This window comes from Rosa chinensis, chromosome 6, assembly GCF_002994745.2.
Source record: "Rosa chinensis cultivar Old Blush chromosome 6, RchiOBHm-V2, whole genome shotgun sequence".
Lineage (NCBI taxonomy): Eukaryota > Viridiplantae > Streptophyta > Magnoliopsida > Rosales > Rosaceae > Rosa > Rosa chinensis.
Window position 1 is genome coordinate 5365565 of NC_037093.1, and position 21354 is coordinate 5386918.

The following is a 21354-nucleotide window of genomic DNA, read 5'->3' on the forward strand; positions in this document are numbered from 1 at the left end:
ACTACATAATACGTGCATACACGCTATATATAACATACATATCATACAAACATTCATGCACCTCGATGCATTTGACTCCAATGTCACCTAGATTGCCCTAGCGCAATCAATATGCTCTTTGTACACTCTTATCTTATTTGCAGGTACTAGCTAGATGATGGGCCCCGTGGCACCAACCTGTCATGGAAACTTCACAAGACCCGGAAGAGTCCCTTCTTGCTCACGGAGTTGGGGATTAGTATGGGTATGGGTCATCACTCATACTTGGCGGCATCATATTTAAACTCTCTAACCAAGAAGCACCTCTTACTCGGGGACTTGGGGGACTTGTACATACTGCCAAGCATAAGCAACAACCTCATAGGTGGGCCCCGCAACATGGTAGGTCCCGCCTACGATATGCATCTGGTAGGCCGACACCCGAGCTACCACGCCATGGTGGAGGTCGGCCGGTATCTTACCAAGAGGCCACTCTCCCATGCTCTCCAAAAGCCTTCAAGAGAAGTAAATATGTGTATTATGTCCCACATCGGAAATGTAGAATAGAATGAGACTTCCTTTAGCTATAAGAGGAAGTCCTCCCCTTCTTGGAAATGGATGGATCCATGATCCTTATACTTGTATCACTACAAAGGCTACTTGGTCTCACTACTAGTGGAATCTCTAAGTGAACGTAGCATTGCCTCAATGGCAAGGTGAACCACTATACATGCTTGTCTCTCTCTCTCTCTCTCTCTTCCCATCATGATCCACACTTAGTTCTCGTTCCGTATTCTCACACAGAAACATCAATGTAGAGAGACACAAGGCAAGGTTAGTTGCCAAAGGTTTTACACAGAGAGAGGGCATTGACTTTACTGAGACTTTTTCTCCAGTTTCTACAAAAAACTCGTTTAGGATAATCATGGCTTTAGTGGCTCATTTTGATATGGAGCTGCATCAAATGGATGTTAAAACAGCCTTCTTGAATGGTGAACTAGATGAAGTGATTTCTATGAGGCAGCCAGAAGGATTTGTACAAGCTTGTAGAAAGTGATTTTCATTGCCTTTGTTTATACAACTATACAGCTTATATAGCAGCAGATATGTTGCTGTTACATAGAGAGAATAAAGTGCATTTACAACAAATATAAAACAGAACCTAAACTGATGCTATCAAAGTAATTACACAGCAAAGCAGAAACGGTAGTCTAGGTTATGGCTTGATTGTAGCCAATGATTTATGCTCTCTAACATCCCCCCTCAAACTTGACGGTCCTGGACGGACAAGTTTGTGAGTAAGAAGAGCATGACGGTGCTTGTGAAGTGGTTTGGTAAGAAGATCGGCAGGCTGATCAATGGATGATATAAAGCAAACACGATGACTACCAAGAGCCACCTTCTCACGAACATAGTGATAATCAAGTTCAATATGCTTAGTGCAGGCATGGAATACTAGATCAGAAGCCATGTATGTTGCACTAAGGTTATCAAATGCAGTAGAATAGGAAATTGGATGTGTGCACCCAGTTCATAAAGTAGGAAGGCTAACCAAGTGGTCTCGGCACTAGCATGAGAAAGAGCCCTGTATTCAGACTCGGTGCTAGAACGAGCAACGGTAGGCTGCTTTTTGGAAGACCAAGATTTTTGGAAGTGAAAATTTAGTGTATAAGTTAAGAAAATCAATTTATGGCCTAAAACAAGCTTCTAGACAGTGTACAAGAAATTTGATTATGTGATTTCTACTTTTGGATTTACAGAAAATCTTATTGATGAGTGTGTTTACTTGAAGATAGTTGGGAACAATTTTATTTTTCTGGTACTCTATGTGGATGATATACTTTTGGCTAGCAGTAACATTAAACTGCTTAAAGACACTAAGAATTTTCTGTCAAAGAATTTTGACATGAAAGACTTAGGAGAAGCATCCTATGTACTAGGTATTGAGATTAAAAGAGATAGGGCACAAAGACTACTTGGTTTGTCTCAACAGAATTATGTTATAAAAATTTTAAAGAGATTTGGTATGGAGAAGTGTGTAGCTGGAGAAGTTTCCATGTCCAAAGGATATAAGTTAACCAAGAAGAAAAGTTCCAAAAGTGATGTTGAAAAGGAAAATATGGAGTCAAAGCCTTATGCCAGACTTGTAGGAAGTCTCATGTATGCACAAGTCTGCACTAGGCCAGACTTGTCTTTTGCAGTAGGGATTTTATCAAGATTTCAATCTAATCTAGGTCATGAACATTGGGTGGCTAGGAAGAAAGTGTTGAGGTACCTGCAGATAACCAAGAATTACATGCTAGTGTATAGGCAAGTGGAGGATCTGAAACTTGTTGGATTTTTAGACTCGGATTTTGCAGGGAATTATCCAGACTCCAAGAAGTCGACTTGTGGATATGTATTCATGCTTGCAGGAGGTGCTATTGCTTGGAAAACCATGAAGCAAACTCTTGTTTCAACTTCTACTATGCAAGCTGAATTTATTGCAATATATGAAACTGTGTGTGAAGGACTCTGGATTAGGAATTTTCTCATGCAGACCAAAGTATTGAGTCACATTGTGGCTGGCGCACTTGTGATTTATTGTGACAATGAGGCTGCAATTTTCTTTAGCATGAACAGTAAAAGATCAAACAATTCTAAGCATATTGATTTAAAGTATTACAGTGTTAGAGAAAGGGTAAAACATGGTGAAATAGCTGTTTTGAGCATTGACACAAATTCACAGCTAGCAGACCCCTTCACCAAGGCCTTGTCAGTAGCAGCATTCCAGAAGCATTGGAGTTTTAGCTAATCTAGATACTTAGGTTTAGTAGAGAGTTATTCCAGTTGGGGCAATTTAAATTTCTAAGGTTTCTGAGTTCTTGTATTTCTTTGAGTTGTGGATTTCCAGTTTATTTATCAAAACTTGACTGTAAAGACAGTTTATTATTATCAATAAAAAATTGAGGTATTTCCAAATATGGTTTGTTGCAGCTTTATTGTTATATTTTGGAAATTATCATCTTGTTTTTTGAATATCATACTTGTTATCAGATGGCTTAAATCATGTATAGCATGATATTAAGGTTCAAGCAATATTTTTAAGCCATCAGTGTTCAGAAAAATTTGCTTGAGTTTCTGGTTTAAGAAACATAAAGTAGGACCTGGTATATGCCTTCTTGTTGATACACATTAGCATATATCGTATCACTTCTGGATTGACATATGTAGGTTGCAAGAGCTTGTGTTTGTGGTATTGAAACTCTGCATTTTTGTTAAAATGTATACTGTTTCTTGTTCTGCATAAGTAATTGTGATCTGACCATGTTGGAATGGATTTTTGGTTTGATTTTGTTGTCTAGCGCGCACTACAGTAAGTTGAGTCGTTTTTGACATTTTCTGGTGCAAATTATCAAGCTTAATATGTGTCAGTCCAAGGGGGAGATTGTTAGAATCAACATGGACTTGTCACACATTAACATATAGTAAATTGATAATTAGCTTAATGTCAAAACTAGTTCAACATGGACACAAACTGTAAATTGATATTGTAACTTAATGAAAGAGTGTATCAATTCATTAAGGTAAGTAATCATATTCTTAGTCTGCAAGAAAGACTACAATGATGTGATATATTAAGAGTCTAACTAGGAAATCTAAACCGATATGGATTGCTTTAATGGGAAGCTTCTTGAGGTTTAAGTCTCCTATATGGATGAATTGGTCCCTGTTGCTACCACGATTATTTGCATTAGTTATGTCCATTGAGAAGCTAGGTTGGTAAGCAACAGAAGGCTATTCTAGTGATCATTGTTGTGCAGTTGAAGAGATGGAATCCATGCCAGTAATTGCTGAAGGTAAGTCTTGATTCTTATGTGATTGTTGTCAAGCTTGTACGCATATGATTGTGAGCATGTATATGGTTTATTTTACATACATATATATATATATATATATATATATATATATATTAGCTTGTACTTGCATTGTTTTTCTATTTTTAGAAAGTGAGCTTCAACTGTGTAATTTCTTTCTGACAGAAGAAAGAGATTTCAGTAATTTCAAAGCTAGAATGACATTACTCTACACCATTAAATGGCAGAGGAGATAACGTAGTTATTCTACAAAAACTAAATTTTTAGATAATTGTTAGTCATCTGCTGAGGTGTATTATTAATGATCTTTAGATTTGGAATCTACTAGTTTACATGAAAAAGTGAGAATGAACAAGGTTCGACAATAGCCAAGAAGTATAATAAGTTTTTTTTTTTTTTTTTATTGAGATCACACGTTATCCTGAAAGGCTTCTTAATTAAGCATTTAGTGCTCCTATTTAATCATATTCACCTACATAATGTCTTAGATTGCAGCTGGTGGACGTGAGGGTGAGACCCCAAAGGGCAGCAAAATGGTGTTCTCCGTAGTCCTTACGGTGTAGGGGTCATCATTTGGCTCTTAGGCCCTAAATCCGCCCGGCCCGTAGGGCCGAAGCCCTACCCAGCCCGACCCTTTTAAAAATAGGGTAGGGTATGGGCCATGAGAATGAAACCCGGCCGGCCCTTTAGGCCTGCCCGAATAAGCCCTAATAATTTTCTATTTTTTCTATTTTTTCTAATTTTTGATTATGTTTCTCTTTTTCTATAATATGCAATTTATCTATTTCTTTGTAATTGATTTCTTAAGCTTTGTTTTCTTTAGTTTTTATTTTCTTAGTTACATAACAATTAATATTAGGAGATTTAGAGAGATAGTTAATTGAAAATAACCACCTTAACTAATATTAATAAATGTTATAAGTTAATTTCTACACACACACACACACATATTAAATATGATCAACTAAAAACAATGTCTTATATTACCTATATAACCATTGAGCCACATTTTGAGGAAAAAAAAATAATGTAAGTTTTTTTTTTTATTAAACAAAATAAGGCCCTTTTCGGCCCTATTTGGCCCTATTAGGAAGGTCGGCCCGACCCGGCCCTTTCGGCCATAATAAATCGGGCTTTTAGGGTGGGTAAGGGTTATCATATTTATGCCCCGGCCTGATCCTACCCGGCCCTAAATTTTGTTGACTTTGACTAGGTTTGGCCCGACCTGACCCTAAGCCCTAAAATTTAGAAGGGGTTTTGTCCATTTACCCCATTTCTAGGGATTTTTTTCCCACTTACCCCATTAAGTTTTTTTAATTCTCTCTTACCCAATACACTCTAAGGGAGTCTTCCCTAATACCCCATTAAGATTTTTTTTTTGTTTTAAATTTTTTTTAATACCATTTTACCCCTCACCCTTTTGTTACTTAGAGAGAGAGAGAGAGAAAATGGAAGAGAGAGAAACCATAGGAGACTTCGCCGGATTCCGGTCACCGGCCGCCGGATTCCGGTCACCGGCCGCCGGATTCCGGTCATAGGTTGCCGGACATGTTTATTACCCCAATAAACGTCTATTGCTCCCCAATGGAGGGGCAATAGATGTCTATTGCCTCCAATAGTCTATTGCCCCCCAATAGACGTCTGCTGCCCCCCAAAATAGATGTCTATCAGCCATGTATTGCCCCCCAATAGCCGTCTATTGCCCCCTAGTAGACGTCTATTGCCCCCAATAGACGTTTCGATTACCGAAATGAGAACTAATCTTATTAAAATTACACAAATAAAACTTTGATTAAAGAAAAAAAAAAGAGGTGATTACATCAATTTAAAACGTCTATTGCCCCCCAATAGACCTTTAACGGACGTCTATTGCCCCCTAATAGACCTTTATTGCTTTCTAATCTTTTCTACATAATACTATTGGTCAACAATAATGTTGAATGAATACTATATTAGCTAAAACTATATTTGAACAGATGCAATTCCTTGCCAAAAAACCCAAAACAAAAATACCTTTCAAGGAAAAAAAAAAAAAAAACAAAACAAAAACAGAACAACAAATTCGCGTCTATAGCAAAGCTGAAGTTCATAGGGGACTTTCGTCGAACATGTGGTGGGCAGACTTGACAGCCGCATTGTGGCAAAAACCAAATATTCAGCGTCCTTATATCAATCCATGTATAATGCAACCTAGCAATTCACACACAAATTCCATTATCAAACAACCTCGATTTCAAAGAAGGAATAAGCAAAATGCGCAGAGAGAGACAGACCAGCCGAAGTCATTGCCAAACGATGCCGTGTTGCTACCTTCAGAGGGGAAAAGGAACTGGAATTGATGATGATGAAAAGAGGCGATGGCGGCGAGCTTCATCTTCTGGCGGTGGAAGTCAGTGTTGACGAGGAGGTGGTAGTAGTCCATGGAGTTTCTCCATGGCCACCGACCGAGCCATTTGGCGTCGCCGGTGCTGCGGGAGGCCTTGAGAGCCTTGGCTTCGTCTGAGAAGCGGTGTATCAGGCGCAACAAGAGAGTGTTCGCCGCCGCATTACAGAGGAGGAGGGAGGCGAGTAAGGGAAGGAGAAGGAGGAGAGATCGGTGAGCCGCCATGGCGACTCGGAGTGAGAGAGCTCAGAGCATGTAAGATCTAGAGAGAGAAAGTAGAGAGAGAGAGAGGTACACTTGGAGGGGAAGAAGATGGGAATTGAAGAAGACAGAGAGAGAGAATCGGCGTCCGCATAGAGAGAAGACAGAGTGGCAGGGTTGTAAATCTTTAATTGGATTGAGGGTAAAATGATTATTTTCTGTTAAATTGTGTATGTGAGAATAAAAATTTGTTGCTGGGGTAAATGGGACAATTTTTGTTCAATTTGGTGCTTTGGGTCAAGGACCCAATTTAGAATAGGGCCGGCGCTAGCCCGGCCCATGATGACCCCTAATACGGTGTTCAGCGCAGGTATTTTCGCGGTGGCTTGATGTTGGGCCCAACTTTGATATGCGGTGTCTGCTGTAGGTGAGACGATTGAGGGACATCACACCATCAAATATCAATTGATCTTCTGCCATTGGTGTGACCCATCTGTAATTGGGCTTGGGTTCGATGCATGTAGGTACGGGCCTGGGCCTTGGCCCGGGTTGTGAGCTTTATTTTTTTTGTAAGAACTCATCTCATTGTCGAGACTTGTCAGACTTGGGATACAGCAAGGCACAACATATATAATTTGCAGAAGTAATTAAAGAGAGAAATGAAGAAGGAGAAGTTGCAGGCCCATTCAGATTCAGGCAACGATTGAAGCAGAGAGAGCCTGCAGTGAGCAATTACACATATTTTTAGATGGTAAGTAACTCTGCGGTTCACTGATTCTCTGTAAGAAACGGATAGCATTTGATCGCTAACGGAAAATGTGAATGAGTGATCGATAAAGAAAAGCGCAATTGTTCGATACCCGTAGATCTGATCCTTTTCTTTCAGTTTTGAATTTTCTGATTATGCGGAGGATTTCATTTGAAATTTCAATGTAGGTGGCGGAGCTGGATCTGCAAACCACCTGCACTTGTTAATCCACATGGCTCATCTTGCAACCAACAACACACAGGTATCTCTCATAATTCTGTGTGTTATCTATGCTTGAAAGAATTGAATAATTAGAATTTGGTCAATTTGAAACAAGAGCACAAGAGTGTGCTTCTGAATTCAAATAAGAAAAGAAGAGAAGAAAGAGGAGAATTTGGCAGCTTCATGTACTTTTACTGACCCTATACCGTGTCGGCGCAGGGTCACTCTTATGATGAGAATAATGATGCCCAGAAAAATGTATTTGATTTGGGTGCATTTGTTGGAGACTTGACTGTTGAGGAGGATGCCAGCAGGTGTGTTGTCTCTCGTCTTTGTACATGATTAAATCACCGCCTGAAAGTTTGGCTACTGACTAACCGTATTAGAATTATACACGATACGGATGCTTTGGGTTAGTGTGTTACATTTTTTGTGATAATAAACCGTCAGCAACATTTACGTGGTTTTTTTTTTTTTTTAATTTTTGTATAGAAACTAAGAAGAGAGGTCTATGGTTGTTAGTTAGATTGCATAAGCAGAATGCTAGTCCAATTCAACATGTTGTGCACATTAAGTTGATGGAATACATAGTTCTCTAGTATTGCGTTTTATAATCTGTATATAGCATCTCACAAGTGATTCAATTGTAACTTTTCCTCCTCAGTGATGACATATCGTTGGAAGGACTGCAACAAGAATTAGAAGAATGTAAACAAGATGATGTAAGTAACATATCTTACTTTCTATGCTTTCTTTTGAAGCTCCCATACTTGGTTTAGTTGTATTTCTTTTAGACTAGTTATAATTTTCTGGGGTGGTCATGGGAAGAGGAGGGCTGGAGGCATGTGAAAATCCATTTTTCTGCATTCCCATGTTTCATGTTATTATTTTCGAGCATGATGTGAAATTAGATCCCCCAATGATAGACATGTTCAGTTATGCCAAATGGAATGCCTGGAAGTGAGAGGACAGACAAATTGGTTTCTACTTTTATTTTAAAAAAATTTCTAGTTAGTTTCTCAACCATACATGTCGTACACCACTGGTCCTGTTTCTATGCTTACCTGTAATTCATGCATCAGTTATTTCTGCCTAATTTCCTATCTCTTAATTGTCCTTGGGAAATTACTCAACTTCATTAATTTTGCTGCTATTCATCATAAGGCAGCTGCAAATATACCGTATATAGGCCTTCACTCAACTACTTTAATCTCTCTACTACGTACCGTCTAATGCAGGTAGTTGCAAATATATTGTCTAAGGGTACGAAACTACGGGACTATACAAAGGGGGTTGAGAACAACATACGACAAGTTGAACTAGACTCGATCCAGGTATTGTGTTCCTCCAAAATATCTTTACCTTTTTTGGGTATTCCATAATTCTTATTTCATATTGCAAGATTTATACCTGTAAAAGAATAATCTTTGAGTTGTTAGTTTTATGGCAATCAGGTTTTGGTTATTGACATGAGTGGGCGTCTTTTATTTATTATTTTTTTTTTCTTTGGGTCTTCTTTTAGACTATTGTTCCTACTCTTTCAGCTGCAAAATGTGTTACCTTTAACTAGGGATTTTGATATTGACTTTCTAAGCATGTTTTGTCATGATGAACTATTATTCTCTGGGTTCTCAATTCATCATGCATTTGTTAGGAGGTCTATAATTTCAAGATGGTTTTGCTGGATTGGAACAATTTTCTTGGATGCTGTATTGCATATATCCATCTAGATTAAAGCTATTTGTTTTAGGATGAGAGGTTGGAAAGATGATCTATAACCAACTTAAAAGTAGGATGAAATTAATTGGCTTATCTACTGTACTTGGGTCAGGTTCTGAACTTCTGATCCAAAAATATTAGTTTGGTTAGAGGTGTGCAAATTCTAAGGCATACAGATTTTGGATTCACACCTCATGTGGTAGTCAATGTGAAATGATGTTGAGTTTTAGTTTGTTTCAACATAAATAATTCTTGTAACTTTGAATGTGTAGGAATCTCTGACTTTATGAGACATTTATGTATTGAAACATACTCACATGCGGTCTGTATTTCCTTTTGTTAATTACTTGTTCCCAACACCAGTCCTTATTTTATTAGTGGGAAGGGTTCTGGGAACCATTATAATGAACTATAGGGTCTTACTTTGTGCAATACTGCAGGATTATATTAAAGAAAGTGATAATCTAGTATCTCTTCATGATCAAATTCGTGATTGTGACAGCATATTGTCACAGATGGAAACTCTTCTCAGTGGATTTCAGGTACCTTGGTTCTTGCTTCATTATTTTGCCATAATTAATTCTTTCACCTGCAAAATGACTGTATTTAAGCTGATTATTTGTCTCATTTTCCCCACATCAAATGGAGTGTTCCTATTTGACATTGTACCTCTATCATCAATTGCCAGTAATACTTGAGTATTTCTTGTCCAGGCAGAGATAGGTTCAATAAGTTCTGACATCAAAGTTCTCCAGGAGAAGTCTATGGATATGGGTTTAAAGTTGAAGAATCGCAAGGTATCTTTTGTCTGTAGACTCTCTATAAAATTCATTTCATTGGTATTCTTGAGGCTGAGAATAGTTTTTAGGTGTTAACTAGGCTTTCCCCTTTCTTGTTTGTGCAACAAAAATGGTGGAAGGTTAATTCATGTAATGTTTTATTATTTTTCTGTCTAAATAAAATTTTATAATTGATCACATGGGATGAGATAGATTTGGACGAGAGGTCCACAGAAGTTAAACAAACAACAGAAAACATAAGAAAACATCAAAAACTATTAGACTGCAAGCAAACCACCTACAGAAAACAGAAAGCTTAACCTAGAGGTGCCTTCTGATCTATAATCCTTCTGATCTATAATAGAAGAAAGAGTGTAATCTTTTATTCAACTGAGACAGATTGCCATAAAGCTGACAGGTCCTTACTCTCCCAAATCTCCTCCTTCACCCCTTATTCAAGACATTACTCTCTTTCAGACCATTTAAAACTTTTAGACTGCTGATAGTCTGGTTGTCCAAAAGGTTTCTAAATATGTTTTCGATTTTTCTGCTACAAGTTCTCATCTTCTCTTTTTTTTACACTTCTTTTCGCTTCTATTTATTTATTTATTTATTTATTTGTTGTTGCACATATTGATACACCTTGAATGATTGATAATAGGTGGCAGAGTCAAAATTGGCAAAATTTGTTGAAGACATTATAGTCCCTCCAAGGATGGTAGATATAATTGTTGATGGCGAGGTATGCCTTTTTCTTGATTGTTTTTTTCCTTGTCCTTAAATACCTTGGGGTTGGAAGTTATTGATTGAACTAGCATTAATCTTTTCTAATTTTGCATGTTGAAGTTGAAACCTTTTCCAGAGATAAATCTTTCTTACTTACCATGCTGGAAAAAGCAGATGTTAATCCATTCCTATATCCATTCTGTATAATTTTATTGTTTTTCCTTAATTCTAATTTCCTAAATAAAATCAATTTTGCCAGTTATTTTTTTATTTTGAACTTTTTTGGCCCATATATAATCAAAGGTTCTATTCTAGTTCTGTAGATTAAGAATGTTTCATGCTATATATCTGAAGTGAAACTTAATGGACAGTAACATGTTGCTCTCCTTTTTGCTTATTGAATTTTCATCTCATTATGTTATCTTTTATTCTTTGCTGTTGACACACTCAATGTGGAATTGTTATCCAGGTGAATGATGAATATATGAGAACTCTAGAGATTCTTAGCAAGAAGCTGAAGTTTGTTGAAGTGGATCTTATGGTTAAAACTGCCAAAGCTCTAAAAGATGTTCAGCCTGAGCTTGAAAAACTTAGACAAAAAGCAGTTTCCAAGGTTGTTATCAGTGGTTGGCAATAAACTGACTCATGTTGCTTAATTGCTCTCTGTAATTGTATATTACACATCATATACACCTGGTCTGTGCCAGCAATAAAATAAATGCCCTTTTAACATGTTCTATGTACCAGTCAAGTTGACAAATATAGGAAATTCTGTCAGTTAAACATTTATCCATGTTAGTTTCTACTGCTATATGGACACGAATCTACAATAAGGAGTGTGTCTAGTAACTTGGAAAAATTTAGTGGAGGGACTTGGTACTCTCAAGACCCCAAGTTTTCTCAGTATGTCTTGTTTTGAGTGATGAATTGAAGCCATACATAATACCAAAGACTGAAGTGATAGAATATGTTTGGCCATATTGTATGTTAGACCCTGCAGCTTTATGCACAGGATACCTGATACATGATAGGCCTCTGGTAGATGCGGAGTAAATGGCAGCGACATTTGATGCGGATGATTTCCATTCAACTCTTATGGATTACTAAATGCCACCGTAACTTGCTATGCATTATATTCAATGGCCACGTCTTGAAGCTCATTTTAGTTAACATGCTCTGCTGTTTTAGTTAATATGCTTTGCTTTCTTGAATACTCTATAACTTCTAATCTGTCTATATCTATCTTTTGCAGGTGTTTGACTTCATTGTTCAGAAGCTTTATGCATTGAGAAAACCAAAAACAAATATCCAGATCCTTCAACAGAATGTTCTCTTAAAGTACAAGTGAGTAGCTTCTTTAGCATTCCCAATTAATATTCTAATTGGTTTTCATTAATATCATGACATCCAGATCCTTCAATAGAATGCTCCTTTAGCATTCAAATGAGTAGCCTGTAGCAGTCACAATTGATAGTCTAATTGGTTTTCATAATATCATAGTTGGTTTCTCAGGTGATTGAACTATTCCATTGACAGCTGTGGTTGCAGATATTTTGAGTCTATTCGACATGTCTATTATGGGGATAGATGTTTGAGGAATATATATCGAGCTTTTTTTGTTTAGTTTGGTTAATATGATTTAAATTTGATTTTTAAAAAATGGCAGAATGACAAGTGAAGGATAAAGATAATGAAGGTACATGTGTCTTCAATATACCAAAGACTGAATAATTTTCATCAAACTCTTTAAACATAAACATGTGTAGACTCGTTCAGTAATTATGATTATTTAACGGTCTGTTTGGAACCCTTTAAAATGCAGAGTTCAATTCATTTGAAATTTGTATGTGTAAATGTTTATTTAATTTGGAACCCTAAATGATACTATTTGATCGTTTGATACATTTTTGAGCAGAAGAAACTGGATCAGATCTATTCTAGTATCAAATTTTTATGTCCTGCTCATGAGTCGGGGAATGCTAATGATTGTGGTCACCTTTAGCTGTTAAAAGCAAGTGCTTGAAGATCACATTGTTTCTCTGTATATCTATAATTTGTTCAGTATTGTACCAGTAATGAATGACTAAAAGATAAACATACATTCCATTCAAACGTTTTTTTAGTTCAAAAAAATTCCCGTATTTTCTTTATGCCAATGCGAGGTCTATAGTTTTAAATAGTAAACGCTACATGGCAATGACAACCTTGCTTACTACTGTGACTTTATATTCTGGAGTGATTTTGGTTTTGGCTTCTTCATGCCAATGCGAGGTCTATAGTTTTAAATAGTAAACACTACATGGCAATAACAACCATGCTTACTACTGTGACTTTATTATCTGGAGTGATTTTGGGTTTTGGCTCCTTTCTTTTTGTTGGTTAGTTTGCTCCTTTTTCTTTCTTTTTTTTCATTTTTTCCTTTTTTTCAAATTTTACATTTTGTTGATTCGAGTGTGTTAATGCAGGTATGTTATTTCGTTCCTCAAGGAACACGGAAAGGAGTTATACATTGAGGTTCGTGGAGCATACATCGACACAATGAACAAGGTCAATACTATGAACTGATGATCTATGTCCTATCTGTGAATTATGATATAGAAGATCTAGAACAATTTTCTCTATTTCTTGTTCTCCTTTTCTGGATGATTACTTGTTTAGTTCTTCTTTCAATTGTGTGTAATTTATTAACTTATGAAGCAGAAGCAGACAGTTGTAATTGCTTAATCTGTTTCAAAATTCTCTTGTTTTGATGTTTGAGGAAATTGTATCCAAGTTACAATACTTACTAGAGACTAAATTCTTTTTTTGTGGCCACATCTTTGTTTAAGTAGTGAAGACAAACTACGTTTCATTGTTCATGGGTATGATGTGAAAAATCCAATTTTGATCATCATGTAATGTAGATCCATCAAAGTGGTTCTTTTAGTGCCTTCACAGACTTAATACTTGATGTCATGTTTTCATATGGTTTTGTTGGTTTTTTCTTTACTTGTGTCATGTTCCATAATTATTCTCAACATGCAATTAGGCTATTCCTTTAAACATTCTAAGGATTTTATAAAAAGGCTTTTTGGTATGGAATATGCCTATGATAGAGAGAAACAAGCTGGTTTCACACCATCGGTATTGGAAGCTCATTCATTGTGCATGGTACATTGCTTGTGGCCTTACACACTACTATAATTTATTCGATAAATATTATAGGAAGGATAATGTATGTAGCTTATTAAGTCCATTGATTTCTTTTGCAGGTTCTAAGTGCACATTTCCGTGCTTATATTCAGGCACTTGAGAAACTACAGTTGGATATTGCCACATCTAGTGACTTAATTGGTGTGGAGACGAGAAATACAAGTCTATTTTCAAGAGGAAGGGAACCACTGAAGAACCGGTCGGCTGTTTTTGCTCTTGGAGAGAGGATTAAAATTTTGAAGGTACTATTTTTACTTTTTCTCACTGCAACGAACCAATAATTGGATTTAAATTCAAACTTTTGGGAAAAATTTGTATTGTAATATCCAGTAAAAGTTGTAATCCGTGGTTTATGTAAGCTTAGTTGTGTAAGAGTAGAATAAAAACATGCTGGAGGTTTATAATCCTCGGTTAACTAATGTAGGTTATATTTATAATGTGGACCATTTCATATGATCTTGCCTCTTTAATATCAAGTTGAGATTTACATATTAGGACAACCTCTGTTATGTTCTCCTTTCTTTTAGATAAGAAAAAAGGAAAAAGCAATGTGGGAGGAGAAGTAGTGCACTGGTGTTGGGATAAGCTCATGCCTATGACTCTAAGAGGCTATAAAAAAGAATGATTTGTATAGGAGCCTTGAAGTAGTATTGATATTGAATGACTAGAGATCGGAGCTTTCTAGGAGCTTAGAATGAGATATGTTTCATAGTTTTTGAATCTGTGGACTGGTATTATTTGTTTTTCTGTTTTCTCTTCTATATTGTAGCTTTTATTGATACATAGATTCATAGTGTCCTAATGAAGTGGAAATGTGTTCGATATTTAGATCATGTTGTGGCTGCCACTAAAAAAACTTAGGCCTTCATCTACTTTCAAATTCAATAGGAACATATGGTGTTTTTCTATTCGTATATGAACATTTTGAAAGAGACATTTCAATTAGTAGCAACCTTGAAATGTAAAGGAAATAGGTATTATGACAAATTAACTCTATAGTTGAAAAAGTTTTCACCTAGTATCCTGGTCCTAAACTCTAGCTTTAAATCATTGATTCAGTATAAATGTAGAAATGGAAGCTTTTGTAAAGAACAGATAATGTTAGTTCTGTAACAGTGGAGTTTTGTCTATTTATCTTGCAAAGAACACATGTCATTGTCTGTACTTTTGTTTTTCATCAGGAAATTGAAGAACCTGCATTAATTCCACATATAGCTGAAGCCAGCTCTATCAAGTATCCGTATGAGGTGCTCTTCAGGAGCTTGCACAAGCTGCTTATGGACACTGCTACTTCTGAGTATGTTTTCCTCTACTCGTTGATATGGAATCTACATGCTAATGAAAGATTGTCCATACTGATATATTTGTTCCACAACTATTTCCTTTTATCTGCAGGTACCATTTCTGCGATGATTTCTTTTGCGAAGAATCCATATTTTATGAAATTTTTGCAGGTAAATATTACTGATTTTCTTTGATTCTTATGCCAAGGTTGGGTTATTCCAAATTGTGTACTGATTCCAATACGAAGAGCAGAAAGCTCATTTGTGGTTTTCAGCGTATTTCTGGTCATCTACTGGTGACTTGATTGGATAAAGATTATTACTTTTGCTTTTCTCCTCGTGCTTTATGGAAAAAAAAGGGTGACTCTCTTTGATGACTTTTGTATGCTTTTGACACCAGGTCCATTTGCTGTAATTGATGAACACTTCAATTCAATACTTCCAAATTGTTATGATGCTATTGGTGTAATGCTTATGATCCGCATTATACACCAGCACCAGGTAATGTTCCAACCTTCCAAACTTGTACTTTATGTATTTGAGTTACTTGCTTCGGAACTTGTTTTTTGAACTAGTTGTCATGTATAATTAATCATCTAGTTAACAGTTTCTGAAACTCAATATTGTGTGATATGCACAACCAGCTGTGTAGTGATGATACCAACGATTCCGATTGAGTCAAAATTGTATTAAAAACAATCATAATTGCACCAAGATTGAGGCCTAGCATGCACATGACATACCACTGCTATGCAGTTTAGTATATATGATTAGTCATAACTAGTAACTGTCTCTGGACCTCCTTATTTTGTGGCATGCAAACCCTGCTTCTTAGTGACCACTTTTAGTGACGATTCCAAGTGAGTTAAAAACGTATTCACAAGTATTGGATGCTTATGACATGTCAATGCAATTTCATTCAAATGCCATCGGGACTTAAGATTTGGTACTGAAACAGATTTGTGCCGTTGTATTTGGTACGATGTTTTCTCAGTAGTTGACATAGTCTACCACATCCAAATATTGACTGAGAACTTTATAATACCATTGCATATTTACAGCTTTTCTGTTATATAGTTTCTCAGTCTCTAGGAAGCCCTTCATAAAGTGATATCATCCTTCTAAGAAAAATGAGGACCTTCCCACCCTGGCCACCTCTAATGCAGTTCAATGATAAGAACCACCCATCTTGGAGTCGTTTAAAGGATAATAAAATTAGCCGAATCTGAAATAGTTTGGTTATGTATCTATGCAGACTTTGTAGATGAATAGAATATATTGGATAAACTGAAATGATGATGATGGTCTGAGTGGTATTTTATTTGGCTAATTTTTAGTGGGAATGATACCCTGGAGGACTTAAACAGTGGATGGTTCTGATCATTATATTGCTGACCTTGGTTTGGAATTTTCTGAAAAGTGTGGCCATTCTATGAAGGATGCCCTTAGTGGGAAATCCGAATGATCTCCAGTTATTCAAAATAGCTGTGGTTGCCATTTGAACATTGGATAAAAAAATAAGTCTTTGTTTTTGAGATATTTATATCTATATATGTCCCTTTTCGGACAACGTTAGCCACATTTTCACATGTGTATAACTGTATATGCGAGGATACATTGGCAACAATTTTTGCCGACGTTCCCAATGGCCTATGTTTATTTTTTGTGGAAACGGGAGGGCTAAAACCCAAAACCAGAAAGCCTTTAGAAAGAGTGTGTTGGAGAAAGTTAGGGTGCCTTTCAGAGGTAAGGACGTCAGCTGTGCAGCCCAAGAATTCGACTCTCTCCTTCTCCATCTTTCTACATACATATATACCTTTTCATTGTTGGTGGTAGAGAATGATTTTGACTGCAACAACTTGGAAATATTAGTTTCAATCGAAACTTAGTCTTTTCATTTAATTTTTACAATAGATAGCCATCTCTTACAATAATGTTGAAACTTTGTAGCTGAAAGATAATTTGTTGTTTTTCCTTTGCAGCTCATCATGTCTCGGCGGCGTATCCCATGCTTGGATTCATACTTAGACAAGGTGGGGCCTTTTAATTTGCCTGCACAATAGTCTTGAAATATATATTGTATGCATGTTAGGTGATGTAAACGTGAGCTCTTGAAAATATGGTTATAATCAGCAACAATACTATATTGGCAATATTTACTTGAATTTAAAATAAGGGAAAGAGCTTTCAGTTGAATTTGTAATTTCTATTTGCGATTTTTTTTAAACAAAAATAAAATATCCTCTTATGGTGTCATTGGCTCATTTTTTTTTGTATGCTTGTTGGACTTTTATATTTTAACAAATGTAAATCATAATTTATTTATATATATATTTACAGGTCAATATCGCCCTTTGGCCTCGTTTTAAGATGGTGTTTGACCTGCATCTCAACAGCCTGCGCAATGCGAATGTGAAGACATTGTGGGAAGATGATGTTCATCCTCACTACGTCATGAGGCGATATGCTGAATTCACAGCTTCACTTATCCACCTCAATGTTGAATATGGAGATGGGCAGGTTAGATATAGAAAATGAACTTTAGAGAGGAATTCTTACAAATAAGTGGTTGCTCATTAGGAGTTTGTCATGTAATCTACTTATCCTCATTTACTTAAATATCCTTTTATGACTTGCAGCTTGAATTGAATTTGGAAAGACTGAGAATGGCTGTTGATGACTTGCTTATCAAGCTTGCTAAAGCATTTCCAAGACCAAAACTGCAAACTGTGTTTCTGATAAACAACTACGATATGACTATTGCAGTGCTGAAGGTAATTTCTTGTTTCTTATTTCCTTTTTTTATTGTTGAGAAACAGCCAAAATAAATCAGCAGTCATTCTTTAAGGGTTTTGGCTAAATTTTCTGAGACTGTTTAGTCGTATTAGTTGCAGTACTGCCTTTGGCTGTTGTTTGTTTACAATGTTTTTCATCTCAATGCTAGGAAGCTGGTCCGGAAGGTGGTAAAATTCAAATCCACTTTGAGGAACTGCTGAAAAGCAACACAGCATTATTTGTGGTAAGTTTCTGGTCTACCTATCTTGTAGAAAATATTTTGGTGCAAACTGAAAATTGCAATATTGCAAGCAATAGGGACTTTGAGTTACGAGAGATGCTGAAGAGACCACATTTTGTTGTTCGACTTTTAGTCTACATGATGTGGCAGTCAACGTAGCATTTAAACCTTAGACAATGCTACGGAGATCACATGATGTTAGACGGTGTTTAAATGCCATATGATGTGGCTTCAGTTCAATTTTTTTTTCCTTTATCTATTCATTTTTCCCGTAATGTTCAGTCTTACATTTTTTGTGCTTTTTGTTTGCAAACTTTGAGGGAAAGTATAAAGGGTTAAAAAAAAAAAAAACTAACAAAAAAAAAGAAGAAGAAGAAGAAGAAAGGTTCTACTAATGGTTATTTTTTAACATGTGCTAGATTTTTTATAATAACAGAAGTGTTATTTCCATAGAGGAGGACAGTATTTTACATCAGTGGCAATAACTCTTTCTTTGAATAATTCGGCCAGAAATCTAAAGGGCAAGTTTGTTACTAGTAAACAGAAGGTGTTGAGGACTATCAAGTGCTTTTGAGTATCCTACTGAAAATGAATTGGAAATAGGTGTCAAAACCTAGGTTGGACCGAGCCAAACCTATATATTTTATATGTTAGGACATTTGCAGAGGTTAATATTTCTAATTTGGAATTTATAATACGCCAGTGTAGTCGGACTAGCCTAGCATATGGATTCCTTGTGGCCGAATTGGGTTTTACAGGTTGAATTGGCCACATGAAAAGTAGAATTCCGATGTAGGTTTAAATGGGAGAAGTGGATAAGAAATTAAATGGGAATTCCGATGTAGGTTTATTATGAACAAGTAGAATTCCGATGTAGGTTTATTATGAACAAGTATAAATAGAATTAAATGGGAGAAGTGGATAAGAAATTCAATCGGAGTTTACCTTCCTTTTTGTATATGTTAGCTGTGATCTGCTTATTTAATGTTTTACCTCTTCCCTTGCAGGAAGAACTATTACTAGAGCATTTTAGTGATTTAATCAAGTTTGTCAAAACCCGGGCTTGTAAGTGTTTAGTTATCTGTGACAATTTTTTTTTTTTTTTTTGAAATTGAAATTGAAATGAAGGATGACATCATAATATTCTTTTAACTGCTTATCAAATATACTTATCTACAATTTACTTGTGGCTTATCAGCGGAGGACCCGGGTGCTAATGTTGAGAATCCTGTAACTGGCACGGAGGTTGAGCCACTTGTGAAGGACTTTGCAAGTAGATGGAAAGCTGCAATTGAGCTGATGCACAAGGATGTCATAACTTCTTTCAGCAACTTCTTGTGTGGTATGGAAATCTTGAGGGCTGCATTGACTCAGCTACTGCTTTATTATACTAGGCTCTCCGATTGCATAAAGAGGATTGTCGGTGGGTCTACTCTTAACAAGGATCTGGTGTCCATATCCTCAATCATGTATGAAATTAAGAAATACTCGAGGACTTTCTAAGTTTGGGTATGGGTAACTGGGGTTTGCAGTTGAGCATAGGAGATGCATGGAGATGAAATTTTAAGGTGCTCAAATTGTCCTTTTATGAGATGAGAAATGCTATTCCACATTATATAAATCACTTTTGCTTGCAGAGAATACAATGAAATCATGACTTTGGAGAATCAGAAACTCAGGACTTGTGTAACACAATTTAGAATAGAGGTTTGGAAAAATAGGATCGGGGTATGAAGAATCCAATTTGAAGGGAGTCTCAAGTGAGTACTTCTACTCTCTGAAGACTTCTGATAGACCTACCCTATTCCCATTAAATCACGGGAAGGTTTCTAGAGAGAGGGTCCTTTTCTCTAGAAATTTTCTCATATCAGACATACATGGAGAGTCTCATAATCACCACCGTCTCCAACACCACCACCACTGCTTATACGTCCATCTCCACCCAGCCTTTATGTTGACTAGATCTGCCCTTTTCCTTCAGTTTCTTCCTCTCTCTTCCCTCTACTTCTTTCAAATGCTCCATCTGCCCGTCCCTTGCTGCCATCATGAGCTTTGCCATGACTGCACAAGCTCTCAAGTCTCACCATCCCCATCAAGCACTTCCTCATCACAACCAAAATCCCATCTCATTTCAACACATCTACCTTTTAGCACATAACTTCCTCTGTTTTTGTTCTTATTTGATGGGTTTGACCTCTTTAGCTTGCAGAGCAATCCACGTAAACAAATTTATGCCCGTTGGTGAATTTGTTGTTACCTTAACAAAGGGTGTCTAGATTACTTCGGCAATCACTCCCTCATCAGTTACTTGGTTTCTTTTTGGTGTTCTTGAGCCCAGCGTGTGTCATAACTGGTGGACAATATTACGGTTTGGTGCTTCGGAAGCGGATTCACGTCAAGTGATGACTTGATTATTGCGGAAGGAGTTCTTTGCAGCTGATGAAGATATGGTGGCTGTTAGGAATTTTAGGGTTTGTATCTTTTATTTTTGGGCTTCTGTCTTGTAACTTGGCTAAACCCATTAGGGTTTTAGGGTTGGAAGAAATCGGGTAAGGCTAGCACCGGTGCAGACATCAGTGCCAATTTGAGAGCTTCAAACGCCGATTTTGATACTATTGACCACCTGAAGTTGTCGTTCTTAAGAAGATCAATGAGAGGCTTTGCTATAATGTCGTACTGGTAAATAAAGCAATGATAATACCTTGTTAACCCTAAGAAGTCGCACATAGCTTTAAGGGTTTTGGGCTTGGGCCAATCTTTGATAGTTGCACCTTCTCTGGATCAACGAATACACCTTGTGAAGAAATTACATGGCCCAAGTTGTGCAAAAGAGCATTTGGAAAGCTTGGCTTTCAAGTGGTTGGCTCATAAAAGATTGAGTACCTCTTATAAATCATGAACATGTGTACGTAAATCACGGCTATAAACCAATATATCATCGAAAAATACCAAAAGACATTTGTGAAGTTATGGTTTAAAGACTTGGTTCATAAATACTTGAAAAGTAGAGGGAACATTAGTTAACCCAAAGGTATTCAAAGTGACCCTCGTGAGTGCGGAAATGTCACGCCTTGAACCCGGTGTAGGTGAGATTAGATACCTAACACTAAACCCGAGGTGTGAACGTAGAAATGTAGAGTGAAATTAATAAAACCAAATACATTTTCTGAAATCATTTGAAAATAAAACACTTTAAATAACAAAAATATATTACAAAGATTAGGCATCCACGGTGGTAATCTGTTAGAA

At 36.6% G+C, this 21354-nt stretch overlaps 1 protein-coding gene across 1 annotated transcript; it reads left to right on the top strand.

Annotated features, from left to right (window-relative positions):
• The first annotated feature begins 7010 nt into the window (after positions 1-7010).
• On the top strand, positions 7011-19756 carry LOC112172448 (vacuolar protein sorting-associated protein 52 A). Its single transcript, XM_024309794.2, has 21 exons — positions 7011-7171; positions 7357-7430; positions 7610-7704; positions 8055-8112; positions 8629-8724; positions 9550-9651; positions 9823-9906; positions 10550-10630; positions 11084-11227; positions 11867-11958; positions 13080-13161; positions 13866-14048; positions 14988-15103; positions 15202-15260; positions 15490-15590; positions 17072-17122; positions 17430-17609; positions 17729-17863; positions 18034-18108; positions 19113-19170; positions 19304-19756. The coding sequence occupies exons 2-21, from the start codon at positions 7401-7403 to the stop codon at positions 19606-19608; spliced, it is 2127 nt and encodes a 708-aa protein (XP_024165562.1). The 5' UTR covers positions 7011-7171; positions 7357-7400; the 3' UTR covers positions 19609-19756.
• The last annotated feature ends 1598 nt before the right edge of the window (positions 19757-21354 follow it).

Bases quoted from the DNA above. Each gene is read 5' to 3' on its own strand.
- LOC112172448 (XM_024309794.2), top strand. From the start codon at position 7,401: ATGGCTCATCTTGCAACCAACAACACACAG. The intron at 15,104-15,201 runs GTATGTTTTCCT...TTTTATCTGCAG, and splicing joins ATGGACACTGCTACTTCTGA to GTACCATTTCTGCGATGATT. The intron at 19,171-19,303 runs GTAAGTGTTTAG...GTGGCTTATCAG, and splicing joins GTTTGTCAAAACCCGGGCTT to CGGAGGACCCGGGTGCTAAT.